The sequence below is a fragment of the Mya arenaria genome, chromosome 11 (assembly GCF_026914265.1).
Source record: "Mya arenaria isolate MELC-2E11 chromosome 11, ASM2691426v1".
NCBI classification, from domain to species: domain Eukaryota; kingdom Metazoa; phylum Mollusca; class Bivalvia; order Myida; family Myidae; genus Mya; species Mya arenaria.
Window position 1 is genome coordinate 23319394 of NC_069132.1, and position 14995 is coordinate 23334388.

The 14995-nt window shown below is 38.9% G+C and overlaps 2 protein-coding genes across 2 annotated transcripts; both read left to right on the forward strand.

Moving 5' to 3' along the window:
• The first annotated feature begins 2116 nt into the window (after positions 1–2116).
• LOC128208425 (uncharacterized) lies at positions 2117–4183 on the forward strand. The gene is made up of 3 exons (XM_052911985.1): positions 2117–2531; positions 3604–3752; positions 3923–4183. Exons 1-3 carry the CDS (start codon positions 2117–2119, stop codon positions 4181–4183), a joined length of 825 nt encoding a protein of 274 aa, XP_052767945.1.
• Positions 4184–7693: 3510 nt separating this feature from the next.
• On the forward strand, positions 7694–14870 carry LOC128208072 (calmodulin-beta-like). The gene is made up of 6 exons (XM_052911397.1): positions 7694–7834; positions 8071–8113; positions 9082–9225; positions 10369–10479; positions 13044–13172; positions 14478–14870. The coding sequence occupies exons 1-6, from the start codon at positions 7832–7834 to the stop codon at positions 14504–14506; spliced, it is 459 nt and encodes a 152-aa protein (XP_052767357.1). The 5' UTR covers positions 7694–7831; the 3' UTR covers positions 14507–14870.
• Positions 14871–14995: the final 125 nt, after the last annotated feature.

A 14995-nucleotide genomic window follows, 5' to 3' on the forward strand; every position in this document is an offset into this window, starting at 1 on the left:
AAGCAGCCAGAGGTCACGTGGTTTATCTTGGGCTACCGTAAGCTATCACTAGAAACTCTTCAGAAATAAATGTTTTCAATTTTAAGCAGATTTTATACAGTTCACCTCCAGCTCCGTCAATTCGCCTCCGCATATCAATCAAAACAAGTTAATATTCATTGTACTGTATCTCTTTGTTTACGTTTTATATCCGAGTAATAATTAATCGAAATATTCCATTAACAGTCGAACCCCGTTGGCTCGAACTCGCTTGGCTCGAACTCCTCGTTGGCTCGAAATGGATGATAAGTACCGATTTCTAAATGTAAGCATTACCGCTTGGCTGGATGTTTTCAAAGGTTCGAGGTATTTTTGCCGGTCCCTAGGAGTTCGAGCCAACCTGGTTTTACTGTATTGTGTTTGCCTTTTTCATTATATTATCCACACGTGCATATGTTCATTTCATAGCTTGGACGTCAAATATGATCCTTCAGTCCTAAATGCTATTGTTTCAAAAGTAATAGACTGTAATATGAAATGCGATATTATTTCTTTTTGATCAGTTAATTTCGTTAAGTGCAGATGAGTTGCTAAGTTACTGCTGTGTTCATAGAACCCATGTGTTGAATATTGAAGTACCTATATATATATATATATATTTATATTTATATTATACAATATATATATTGGACTTAATAACATGTTAACTGTTTCTATGGTGCAAGTCAATAAGTGTTACCGACGGTTAGGAGAAACCTATGCCCAAGCTGAGGCACAACAGTTTTGGTGGCGGCGGTTCGATTGGCATACACGTTGCCAGTTACGTGATACGAACCTTATAACCCAGTGCTTATATATTAATATAGTGCATTCATTCGGTTTAACATAGTTCTCAATATTGGATTAAACTGATAAGTGTTTACATAATATGATTAGTTAAAGAACATGAGCGGCAACGAAACAGACGAGGAGGTAACCTTTCGGACGGTAACGACTCGTGACGAGGCCGCAGACGAAGTCGGCGCTACCAACAAAATAGAGGGTTTGTCCGGCAATAACGGAGGACCTTCTCTAGCCGACGAGGGCGTGGGCATGACCGAAATGATAACGTAATCAGTGAACTCAGGAGCCTTGAGAGAGCTCAGCGTTAACGCAAAGAGCGATCCTCGGCGACGTGTGTGCATCCACATGCAACAACGGCATGAGGGGAATATACTGACGGGGACCCGCGCGTCGGAGAGTCGCACGGCCGTAGGCGTGATCTAGGGTTCTACGACGACGTTAACAATTCATACAATGACAGAGGTATGGCATTCCCGTGGCGACAACAGTGTAGTGCAAAGCAATAGTACGATCGCTCCGAACCAGGGTATGGTCTTGGGAACGATGACCGGCAAGGAGAATTGGATGGTGTGGATATCGAAGGTCGAGGCGATTGCGGTTCGATATGGTTGGACGCTAGACGACAGTATTGACAACTTGTTAATCTACTAAAGAGTAAGTTTGTGTTCACTAAGCTCCCCTCATGTGTATACTGACTATAATGCTTTAGTTGCTGAGACGACGAACCATTTTCGGTTGATAGAGACCACGCAGTCATACGTCGTTTAGTTGAGCAATTTGCCGTGGAGTTCCACAAGGAGCCCACAAGCATCGATGAAGCTGTGTTTCAAGCGGTCAAATTCAGAATAGTGCCAGAAACGACCAAAACCGCTACCTAACTAGAACAACGACTGAGGATTGCAATGCCGTGACTACACCGGAAGTAGATGGTGCTATTCGGCGGACTCCCTCGAATCAGGCAAGCGAACGACCAAAATGTACAAGCCTGAAGCTCAACCTGAGGCGGACAAGGCGCAGCAGACACTATTAGAGCGGTCTACGGCACGAAAAAATGATTATGGAAAGGAAGATGTTTATGATATTATTGTTAAGTTTTTATTCACGTTCTCACGCGACGACTTGGATTTAGGCCATATTCACCAGACTGAACACCGCATCGACACGGGCGACGCAGCTCCAATAAAGCAGCGTCTTCAGAGAGTTCTAACGGCGTACGCAGACGGCTTTTGGCGACCTTCTTCAAAAGGGCGTTATTAGGAAGAACACGTCTCCGTGGGCGTACCCAATTCTTTTAATGCGAAAGAAATCCGGTGCATTTAGGCCTACGGTGGACAATCGCAGGGTTAACGAGCTAGTAAAACCGGATGGCTTCCCATTGCCTAGAGTGCAAGACTGTCTGGATGTTGTGGCTGCTTCGACTCTCTTCCGCAGCCAGGACCTAACTAGTGGGTACTTTCAGATTCCTCTCCGAGAAGAGGACATTCCAAAACATACATCTGCCTGTAAGTTGGGTCACTACGAGACGACAAGGATGCCTTTCGGTTTGAGCAATGCTTCTGGGACGTCCCAGCGGATGATGGAGCTAGCTCTTCACAGGTTACAGTGGGTCACGTGCTTGGTTTACATCGACGACATCATTGTTTTCGGTAAAACATTCGTCGACCATATGAGCCGACTTACGGAAGTGATCGAGAGAGTTAAAAGAGCAGGTCTGAAACCGTAGCTCTAAAAGTCATACTTGTTGATACCCGAAGTTGCCTTCCTTAAGTGATGGTGTGCGACCGGACCCGAATTATGTAAGCAAGGTCCACGGCTAGCCCGAGCCACATAACCCAAAGCAGGTAAATCAATTCGTTTCAACCGTGTCTTATTATCGGTGTTTTGTCCGTGATATTGCAACGGTCGCCAGGCCGCTTGTAGAGCTAACAGAGGTTTGCAAAGACTTCATCCTGGACGCCAGCTGTGACGAGGCTAGTGCATCACGACAAGCTTAAGCAAAACCGAGGATCAAACTTCCGCGCGTGGATATTTCGCGCACGTAGTCGCCCGTCAATGTCGGGCAGAAATACACATTAGTGATTATAATTGTGAATAAATGTATGTTTAAATTTAAGCATTTTTTTTAATTAAGTGGGACTTTAAAACTGTGCTATAAGGCAAATGTGTATACACATTGTTTGTTAACTGTATTTTGATTAATCGTGTATGTTTTGCCCCAGTCATGAAGAAAGTGTAAATTAACATGCTCATTGCGAATAAACCTTAATACAAAAAAATAAATATATTGAATACAGATGTGTGCGAAGTTAACTTTTACCGAAAAATTTTACCGAAACTTTGTTTGGGCGAGCCATATATCGCGCCAAAATTAACTTTAACTTAAACATGTGGTGAAGGCAGAGCATGTGTATGTCCACGCCAATTCATTAACATTATAAATGCCGTCACTACATTTCGGAATGCAGCCTCATATGCAAAACGGAAGTTTGCCATACAGGTGCCGAGTTTGTGGCAAGAAAGACAGACGCTGTCGTTTGACACCACGTTGCCGAGGAACATGTACCGTTCTACTGCCGCCTTTGTGGGATCCGGTCAGCAGATACAGAGGGCCTCGCGTCCCACCTCTATAAGTGGCCCCAACACCTGGCCGCTGTCGCACGGATCGGCGGAAGTGTAGTCCTGGGAGGGGTTTTGGTTAGGTCAGCCAACCCAGTAGACCTAAATAATGTCATTGAGCGTGTTGAGAATACCCCAATGACAGGCCAAACCTTCGATTTACAGGGTCAGTCGACGGTTCCCCAGGGGCTCCTTCCGGCGACTTCTTTGGCGAGTGTCAAGCCATTACCGGCGGTGTCTTCCTTGCTGACAGCGACACCGATAGTGAATCTAGCGCAGCCGAAAGTCGACACCTCAGAAATGTTACAGCAAGCGTGGGACTTAGCCAGCCGGCCGCTTGACACACCGCTGCCGCCCAGTACGCCACGAACGCAAGCCGACAACAACCCCTGCAATTCCCCAGTGAGTCCAGCCGCCCCAACGCCGAGGCTACAAAAGCCAACCGGACCATCGACACCGATGTTTGATTAGGTTTGGGCTTCAGCCTACAACAGAGGTGATACCCTATTTACTGGGAACGACGTGGACAGTGTTACAGCTTTGCCCCCACAACTCATACACAGCAACCGATATAGCTGCCACGTTGCGCGCCATGAAGGAGGCAGTGGAGGAGATCGCCAAGAACACGGCAACAACGGCCAATGCTTGTTCCCATATCCTTGACGAAGTTAAAAGGAGGGGTCGTGATGTCCGGGACAGGGACATAACCAAGAGGAGCCGTCCCGTCAAAGCGAACGGGTATTAACCATGGAAATTTTTTCATTAAACGATGAGTCTAACAATGGATTTGATTTATCGGTATTCACATGGTTTAATCTACATCTTAGCCAAGTGCAATTTCGGATTAAACCTGTTTTAAAACCATAAAAAATATATATGCTTTTCCCTGGATTTATAGTGTAGAACATAGGATTATACGTGATATATCCCACGGATTTAAATAGTGTCTCATATGTGGAGTTCTAAAAATGGTGCATTTCCTGGATTAACAGACCACAAGGCTGTTGCCTGTACAGTACGTTTCTAGCGACATTCTATTTTCATTTACAGTTGATAAAATTTGACAACATTTATACTGATATGTGATTAAAAAGGGATGAATTGATATATGGACATTTTACTTATCTCAGGTTAAGCTTTGATTTATTTTTAATATCTAGTCATCAATTGCGTTAATTGATATTTTAATTGTAAAATAGTATTATAACATTTAATTGACATAATCCTTCATGCGTTTAGGGTAGTACACCAATACCTTTTGTAGGATAAGCCAGGAGGAGCATAGCTTTCTGTCGAGGGGGTAATGATCATTGATGTGTCCCGATTTTTGAATAGGCCTCCCTGTAATTCTTTTTTATTTGTAAACTTAAATCTTACCTATTTTCAATTTCTGTACAAAGCGTTCTGCAGTTATGATTGTTATACACTTATTACGAAAGGGAATATTGTCTGTGATTATCTTGAGTATTTGGGTCGACCTTGTGACGCCATCACCATCACGGTAGACTCCACGGGAGGTCGACCCGTTTTTTTTTACATGGACAGGTCGACCAATGTGTACATAAAACCTTGAGGGCTTATTAATCGTGGATAGCTTTGCTAGTCGTCGTGGAGTACACACGCAAATTTTGATTTTTGAATTTGTGTACATACTTTTTCTGAAAATGAAAGCTTTTAGAATATTAACGTTATTTTAGAAAAACGTTACGAAATTCGTTTAATACATATAATTATGCAAACGTTTTTTTAGAAAACGCTTTTAACATTAACTATTTGGACATAAACTTAAACATATGGCTATTTTGTTTCAAGCATGATTATGATAACTTCCTTCACTAACGAGATTTCAAATGTTTACATCTTTCGCGCTCGCTTAACTTTTAATGACGTGGCGTTACGATTTTCGTTGAGTGCAGAAAAGTTACCAAGTTACTGCCGTGTCCATGGAACCCATGTGTTAAATTTTGAAGAGCCTTTATATATTAAATAAAATGTTGACTGTTTCAATGGTGTTTACAGTTAGTGTCACCGATGGTAAGGAAATGAAACCTGTACCCAAGCTGGGGCACAACAGTGTATGCATTTTCAATTGGTGTATTTTGTATTTATAGTGGTCTGACCGGACAATGGGAATTTGGTAATAACACCTGCATTTAATTGTCGGTTTTATGAAACGCAACAACAGTAACTCTTTCTAGTTGCGATATTTTATATGAATTTTTTCGCCTTTTTTAAAGAAATGCATAATTATGTACATTATATGGAAATAAATACATAGGGCAGAGTAGTTTACCCCATCCATATTCTTCCAGCGTGTGGGTGAAACTTGTCCATTGCAGAAGATGAAACCTTTGAAAAATAAAGATAATTCTATAAAATTCCGTTCATGTGACTTGCCCTCCAAGGGAGGTTCATGTTTCAGGACGAACGAATCTTGTGAATCTTCCAACAATGGCAGGTGATTTCTTTCCGATGTTCCAACTACTTCGATTTCAAGAAGGCAATTTATGATGTTTTACACATAATATTGAATGTTCCGATTAAAAAAAAATGCAAGAAATTTGATGACTTTTACGAATGTAAAGAACTTTCACGGCTACTAAAAACGTTGTATGTCTGTGTGTTTTTTTACGTTGAGGGAAAATCACGGACATTTCTTATGTATGAAATGGTAAAGGGCCTTCTACTGTGCAAACGCAGGTCTGGAAAGTAAACAATTAAACGTTTCAAAATGTTTTATTTAGTTTTGATGAATAATTAATTTTGGAAGAAAAAAAACATACATCCTTCACGACTTGTCTTTGGAAGATAAGGAGTTGAGAGTTTTGGGATAAAAAATAGCAACAGTAAAAACAAACTTCTATAATTAGGTTTATTTTCTAAGATCATCATGTCCAAATTGAAGTAAATGTCATTCTCCTTGAATATCTTGAGTTTGCATATTAAATTTCTTATATTGTCTTTAGTGTGCCATAATGTCAATTTTTGTGTACATTGTACTGGTGTTTAAACTGTTTCTCTGTCGTTATAGCACATGCGTATTATATGCCTTGATACAAATAAAACTTAAAACTTGAAACCTGGAGCATTTTTTTCAAATTTATAAGGAAGATATGCAATAAAAAATAATGGATTACATCCATGTCTTGGTTACAAACATGCAAATACATTTCTTAAAATAGCTGCAATCACCACAAAGCTTTAAGGCATTGTGAAGTACTGACTATTTTTACACAAACACATATTCCTTTTGCATAAAGACAACTCCGGAAAAATGCAAATGCCTTTTGATTGCAAATCTGATAAAAATCTTTAGTTTTTGCTTTACTCCTAATTACAGTTACATATGTTGCAACGGATATATGTATTAAGCTTGCTAAATATTGAACCTCAAAACTAAATAAAAAAATAAATGTTTGAACATGTTGTTTTGCTTCGGTCCTTCAAACGACCTTTGCACTGTGGAAGGCCCTTATAGTGTATTAGTGTTAACTAACAAAAATAAATAGTTTAACGTGACACAGTCGATAAGCTTTTAATTTGTATCAGTACTTTCTAACAATCTTTAACCTTTTAGTGGTCTACAATTTATTGCGTAAACTACCTACTTAATGGGTCAGCCACTGGTTTTATCTATCGCTTTTCCAGATTTAAATCAATAACGGCTGACTGCCGCCAATTTGCCAGCGCCAACATCTAGCTGCGTCCAATACATGAAATAAAATTGGAAAACTTGAGAAATACTGTCTCTCATTCCACTTAAAAAGGTTAAGAAAGCAATTACTCGCAATACACGTTAGACTGTACAGTGCGGGTTTCATTCGAGTTTCACCCCGATACGATGATGATTGGTGTCGGTTACAAGTCACAGTGCTTGGGTCCAGTAGCAAGCTAGGTAAACCAGGTAGATAAATCCATCCTGAGAGAAAATATATCCAAGTTTTGTCACTCCTCAGCGAGCGTGGCAGCGTCGTCGGAGAGCGAGCCCGACAGACGGGCATAGCGCGAGAAGCAAGATCACAACATTTAGCCGTTTATTATAATGACTAATCTCAATTAAAAGATTAGGATTAGTACAAGTCAAAATAATTTATCAATTAGTATTAGGTTTAAAAAGGAACACCCTTGAATGATCTAAACCAGTTGATTGAAACCATTAAAATATCAAGCTCCAAGGAATTGAGCGGAAATTATTCAATCGACCGAAGTTTTAAATGCCATCGTATTTTTATTTTCCATACTCGCCAGGAACATTGTCAAAGTAATGCAGTGCTTATTCAATTATTGTTCAAAGTAATTAACAGAAAATTGAGTTGCTTTCCAAGGGCTGTAACGAACAGGCATACTGGGAATTCATGTTTCAGGACGAACGAATCTTGTGAATTTCTCAAAAATGGTAAGTATTTTTTCTAATGTTTTCATTAACTCGATTTCAAGAAGGCAATTTGTGGATTTATGTAACATGTAAAGTGAAATGTTGTTTATATGTCTTGATTTTTTTTTAATTAATCGGCAATCGTATTAACATCTGTTAGTAGACATATGAAAAATTATGCGCATTCTAGAACCTCGTTGAAGATGTTTAGAGAATACCGAATAAAAAAAAACCCGTGTCATTGCTCTTTATTGCAGAGTAAGACCAGCCTAAAGGGTTTGACAGAGTCTCAAGTGGAAGGTAGGGGCACATTTTTATTTCTATAAATCAGGAGCGAATTCAGGATTTGAATCTAGAAGGGGGCGTTACTTAAAGGGCGTTACTTTCTGACTTGCGCCCCTCCCTCAGAACCGAAGTTTATTTGGTAAATATGTGTTTGCGGGAGGGGTGCATTTTTTGTGTGTATTTTATTACATTTTTCTCCTATATCGAAATAAAAAGTAAACTTGGACGATTTATTTATTTTATCATTTATTTATTTATTTATTATTTATTTATTTATTTATTTATTTATTTATTTATTTATTTATTTATTTATTTATTTATTTATTTATTTATATATTTTTTTATTTTTTTTTTATTTATTTTTTTTTTTTTTTTTTGGGGGGGGGGGGTCCGAATTCCCCCCTCCCCGAACCTGCTAATGTAGATAATGTGCATATTGTAAATACAAGATGACGTATTGTTCGGATACTGGGCCTTTTGGGAGCCGAAATACGTCATTCTGTATATTCGACATTTAAGGTTCCCAATCACGATAACTATATGTTTTAAAGTAAGCCATCCATCATTAGGATGATAAATACAGTTAGTGCATTTCAGTTATGTACATCGAGTTTGTTTCTATGCAGTTTTTCTTTATGTTTATGATGATTAACCATTATATTATTTTTGCCTGTATTACATTTTAATAAGACCATATTAAAGATGTTACAATTTATGTTATGATATATAAAAGGAAAGTAATAAAACACGTTTTACTATGATTATATAGCAATTTTATTCATTTGTTTCTTATATAGCATACTACCAATATAAACTGTCCTCGGTAAAAACGATAAACATATAACTGAACATTTGTAACTTTAAAATGAAACTTCACCAGTAGATTTTTTTTGCATTAATGATTGATATGGTTTACCTTAAATAAACTAAACAAAGACAGTTAATGTTTATATATGCTGGTTTTGCTGTTGTTTTATTTGTAGAGTTGCGGAAATCGTTCCAAGTTTTTGACGCGGATGGGGACGGACGTGTGTCACGTGATGAGCTGCGGACGGCCATGAGGCGCCTTGGACAAAACCCGACCGAGGACGAAATCGACGACATCTATGAACAGGTGGACGCCGACGGTACGAACAACATACCACGCCCGCATTGCTTAGCCTGACTACTTATATGTTTATTTAAAATTCGTCTGTATATTGTGCTTGTATCATATATGATAGTGTTTTCTTTCTCTCGTTCATTCTTTAACGTTCCAAATAGTAGGTTAACCAGTCGGCTTTTCCAAATAGCTGTTTAACCAGTCGGCCGTTCCAAATAGCAGGTTAACCAGTCGGTCGTTCCAAATAGCAGGTTAACCAGTCGGCCGTTCCAAATAGCAGGTTAACCAGCCGGCCGTTCCAAATAGAAGGTTAACCAGTCGGCCGTTCCAAATAGCAGGTTTATCAGTCGGTCGTTCCAAATAGCAGATTAACCAGTCGGCCGTTTAAAATAGCACGTAAACCAGTCGGCTGTTTCAAATAGCAGGTTAACCAATCGGCCGTTCCAAATAGCAGGTTTACCAGTCGGCTAAAGCCGGTTAACCAGTCGGCAAAAGCCGGTTAACCAGTCGGTCGTTCCAAATAGCAGGTTAACCAGTCGGTCGTTCCAAATAGCAGGTTAACCAGTCGGTCGTTCCAAATAGCAGATTAATCAGTCGGCCGTTTAAAATAGCAAGTTTACAAGCCGGCCCTTCAAAATAACACGTAAACCAGACAGCAGTTCGTACAGTAAAAAAAACATAGCTTGCGTATAAATTACAATGATATTTCAAAATACCCACGCTAGTTATTGAACGCCGCTGTGGACAATTATTATCATGCTTGAAATAATACATAAATTCAATAATTCGAGAGTGCAGTTACTAATTGCATGCATATATAGCATAGAGGACCAACAATCTGAAACTTTGTTAGAAACAACATTGTTGTTAGGGACATCATCGTTGTTTTTTTTGTTTATTTTGAAGGTGAAAATATTATGTGCTCATATATTTGAATAGAACAGCTGAAAAAGGTTCTCTCAAAACTTGTAAAAGGCATAGCAGCTCACAGGGGTGTCCGAAAAAATTCCGTGATATAAGTCACGATATCTGCGAAGTGTTCAATGTCTTTCTCCTTTCTTTCAAATCAGCCGTTCTTTTAATAAATTCACAATGTTACCCTTTACCCTTGTTACTTCAATTCTGTCACTTTATATACGTGTGTTTAAAGGTTATGATATTTGCACAGGGAGTGGGACGATCGAGTTCGAGGAATTCGCGGAGATGATGCGGCACCGCTGGGAGACGGTAGACGAGAAGGAGGAACTCCGCCGCTCATTCCGGGTCTTTGACAGGGATGGTGAGTCACTGAACTTCCCAAAAACATTTGCCGGTTGGTGTGAGAGAGGGAGAGGAAGAGGGGTGTTGTCTAGGAATGATGCGGCACATTGACCTTATTTTTTGTTTTATTGTTCTCCTTTTGTTGACTGGTGTCGAAACTTTATGGCGAACATAAGGAAAAAATACCGAAACCAAAAACACTAATGTGCCACACCAGAGTTAATTTTTTGTTGGTCTCACCTTTTTTTCCTCGAAGTTTTTACGGTGTTTTTTATCATACTTATTAAAAGCATTCCTATTATCTTAGGCAGGACCTATCAGACTACCACACTCTGTAAGTCCAAAACGATGTGCTTTTGATACACGGTAAGAAAACCATAAATAATTAAATGAAAAAGAACAAAACAATTAAAACACACTATCCCATGCTTACTTTCTGCTGGCAATAACACTCATTATTTTAGCTCAACTTTTCGAATAATAAGGAGGCTGTACTACTTGCTACAGCGTCGACGTTGGCGTTTTAGGGCAAGTTGGCTTTTTCACTTTTGAAATCTGGTTATAAGATTGAAACAGCCTAGAGTAGACCGACATGAGTACGTCGTCAAACTCACATATGGTATATATAATTTAAGATAGGTTAAAATGATGACCAAACTTGGTTAATTTGAAGGTCATGGGGCCCCTAGGGTCAGAGTCAAGGTCACTGTCCTAAAAATAGATATTGGTTGGTACTGAGTAACTTAGTTAGGGCTCTCATATTGCAACCTAACTTGGTATATAGGAAGAGGTTATTGAGACATTTCATGTGACTGTGTTTGTGGCTCCAAGAGTAATTGTCAAGGGCAAGGTCACTGTTACTAAAAATAGAAATCGTTAGTACTGAATAACTTTAGTAAGGGTTGACATAGTGTGATCAAACTTGGTATATAGGGAAAGTTTATGGATACCTTTCATGGAATTGCGTATGGGGCCCCTAGTGTCAAGGTCACTGTTACTAAAAATTGAAAAGGCTTAGTACTGAATAACTTCAGTTTGGGTTGTCACATTGTGACCAAAATTGGTAAATAGAGAGAGACTTTTCATGGGATTGCGTTTTGGGCCCCTAGGATGAAGGTCAATGTCACTGTTGCCAAAAATAGATAACCGTTTGGTACTGAATAACTGTAGTTAGGGTTAACATATTGTGACGAAACTTGGTTTGAAGGAAGTGTTTATGGAGGACTTCCAAATGGTCAATTCCGTGGTCACTGTTAATAAAAGTAGAAAAAAACAGTTATATCTAAAACAGTTATATCTAAATCTAACAACGAAGGCTAGTGTTCTTCTGTCAATCATTGAAAAACAGGTTTCGTCATATTTATTTTAAGACAAAGCTGCGTAAAGTTGAGCGCACTGTCCTACGACAGCTCTTGGTTTTATTATGGTACTTGTCCAGGATAAAATCCTGCACTTCAAAGCATCTATTTAGTTGAATGCCATTTGTTCTTATAACGTATTCATCTAGTTCTGCTCTGCACGCATCTTCCTTTAACTTATCTAAGATTCAACAAATTACCAGCATGTCTTTCCCAGACAATATCACGAGATAATTGTTCCGTATTGATTGCATGTATTACATTACGAAATAATGATTTTAGTTCTTCAAAATAGAATTTCATCTTGAACAGTCTTGTTTTATCAATTACGTTAAAATAATTCATCACGGCCATGTATGATCTATTACCGGTGGTAATAAAACAAAGAACAACATTTAGGTAAACAATGTCCCTTATTTTTAAAACCACTGTTAAGGTAATCCATCCGTCATTTCATAGTCTGGTGACCCCTAGTCTGGTGACCGCTAGTCTGGTGACCCCTAGTCTGGTTACCGCTAGTCTGGTGACCCCTAGTCTGGTGACCCCTAGTCTGGTGACCGCTTGTCTGGTGACCCCTAGTCTGGTGACCGCTAGTCTGGTGACCGCTAGTCTTGTGACCCCTAGTCTGGTGACCGCTAGTCTTGTGAACCCTAGTCTGGATTACATGCCCCTACCACTTTGGTACCTTTTATGTGTTATATAGCATGCATGGAGCAACAAATTAAGTACGTGTGGCCACTTGACGAAGGTGGGTAAAATGCCGGACGCCGGAGTCAAAGACATGTTAACGCAATAAGTGGACGAATATCATTACGACGTCACACAGCGGAGCCCACCGGCGCCAACTTTAAACCTCGATTTGTATCGTGTTTGTTTTTTCAGAGAGCCTCGAGCGCTTCTTTTAAACCGTGTATTCTCCGTCAGATGAAGATTTTATCAGCGACGTAGAATTACACTACGTAATGACGTAGTTGGTCGAAATGACGGACGACGGGAATCAAAGACCTAATAATGGCTAACCTAGACGGCAAGATAAATTATGGCGGAAACAAACTTATATAGTTATCAAGCATTCTCGCTACTCAGTCTCAAAGCGGGGTTACCTTACGTCATGACGCAGCTGGGTGAAACAACAAAAGCCGACGCCAAGACGAACGCTAACACCGCTTGAAATAAAGACATTGATGAACACAATGAAAACTACTATTAATATATGACTTTTTAGGTGACGGCTTCATAAGTGAGGCGGAACTACGTTGCATCATGACGCAGCTGGGAGAAATGACGGACGCAGAGGTCACTGACATGATGAAGCAAGCCGACGGAGACGGCGATGGCAAAATCAACTACGAGGGTAATTACTGCTTAAAGACTTATTACTGACAAAGTATTATAACAGTTACGTGTGTGTGTGTTTATCGGGCTATGAAAGGGTTTCATCCGCGTATATCATGGATACTTGCGACCAATGTAATTACTAGGATACAGAATTACTCCAAATTTGCAAAGGATCACCTAAATGAACTACAGATATGTCACTATTATTAAACATACACAGTTCCTTTATTAGATAGATGACCTACTGACCTAGTTTTTTATCCCTTAAAACTCGAACACGCCCAAACTTCATGTAGGTAAATTATGATTTGACCCAGTGAAACAATCGGTTTATCATATTAGATGACCCAGTATCGAACTTGGCCAATTATTATTGAGTCTAAAATCCGAGTTAATTTTTGGTTTACAATTGTTGTTGATATTGCACCAAATGCGGTCTCCAGTGTACAAATAATAACCATGGTTTGGCATAGCGGCCTTACAGCCATTATGATCGAATGTCCGAGCATTTCGTAAGCATTCTGACTAAGTTTCATTAACATTTGGCCAGATTGTGTATCTAAACTACTCAAAACTTGCCATGGATCATATTAAATGACTTTTCTAAAATGTTATAATAACTTACAGTATATTTATGAAATGAAGCAGTAAAGTAGTTATTATAAATAATGGTCACACAAAAGGCCATTGGATACATTCAATCTGTCATTAGTTTGTTATATGTTTAACCAAGTGACATGAATATATGTATAACTGTATGTATTAAATCGATTTGTCATTGTATAAATCCTATACACGGTCTGTTCTGTTCTGGTTTGTATATAAATCATTTTATCATTCTTGTGTTTGAATTGTGTTGCATGTTAACTTATTTCTAGGCAATAATATACTGTTCGATAAAGGCAATGCAATGCTCGTCTATACTCAAAAGGCTACAATGTTGACCACTCTTGTGAAAACTGGGTCAGTAGGTCGACAAATGGTAAACAATCGTTACACCAAAGAGGCAACATGTTGGGCCAATCTGACCGAAACTTGGTATATGTTGCAGTTTCACCTCTTGACCCCAATGGTTCTCTTTTTGCGACAAGACAGTATTAACAAGCGAACTTTTGTAAACCACTTTTTACCTGCTTTGTTGATTTAGCTGTGCTTATTTGATCCAGTATGTTGGTATGTCATTTAGTTTAAACAGTGTAAGTTTACATCTATATTACATTAATCCAAGGTTCAGCGCGATGCGAAAGAACATTATATTTATGGTTTGTATGGAGTAACGTCCCTTGAGTGGTAAGCCATCTATTGTTCATCTTTTTTTCAGAATTCGTGCGGATGATGACGGCGAAATGAAAACACCGAACACATTCTGCTTTCCGAAGAATTAATTTCGCTTTAAATGATGAACGTTGTTGTGAAATAGTTAAATACTTATGCCCACAAGACTTCAAGTGACACTCTTATTCAAAGTCAATACATACACATGTATAACAAACATAAATTTTGAGTGATAAACATTCAACACCTTACTAAACAATGCATTTATTGAAAATATTAATTATTGATATCATGATTGTAACCGTGTATTTAATAGCTGAAAAAGCAAAACTATCAAATGATTGGTGAATGCTAAAAGATTTACTGCGATCTTCTATCGTCTCATAAGGTAGCAAAGTCTCATAAGGTAGCAATACCGTGTTTTCTGCATATTTCTTTCAAATTAAAGTCGGTATCCTTCATAAATACCATTTTTTCGACATTTGTTCATCCTTTTGGTATATTTAAACAAATGTATTAAATATGTTAAATCTTAATGCACGACCATCCTGTTGTAAAGTAGCA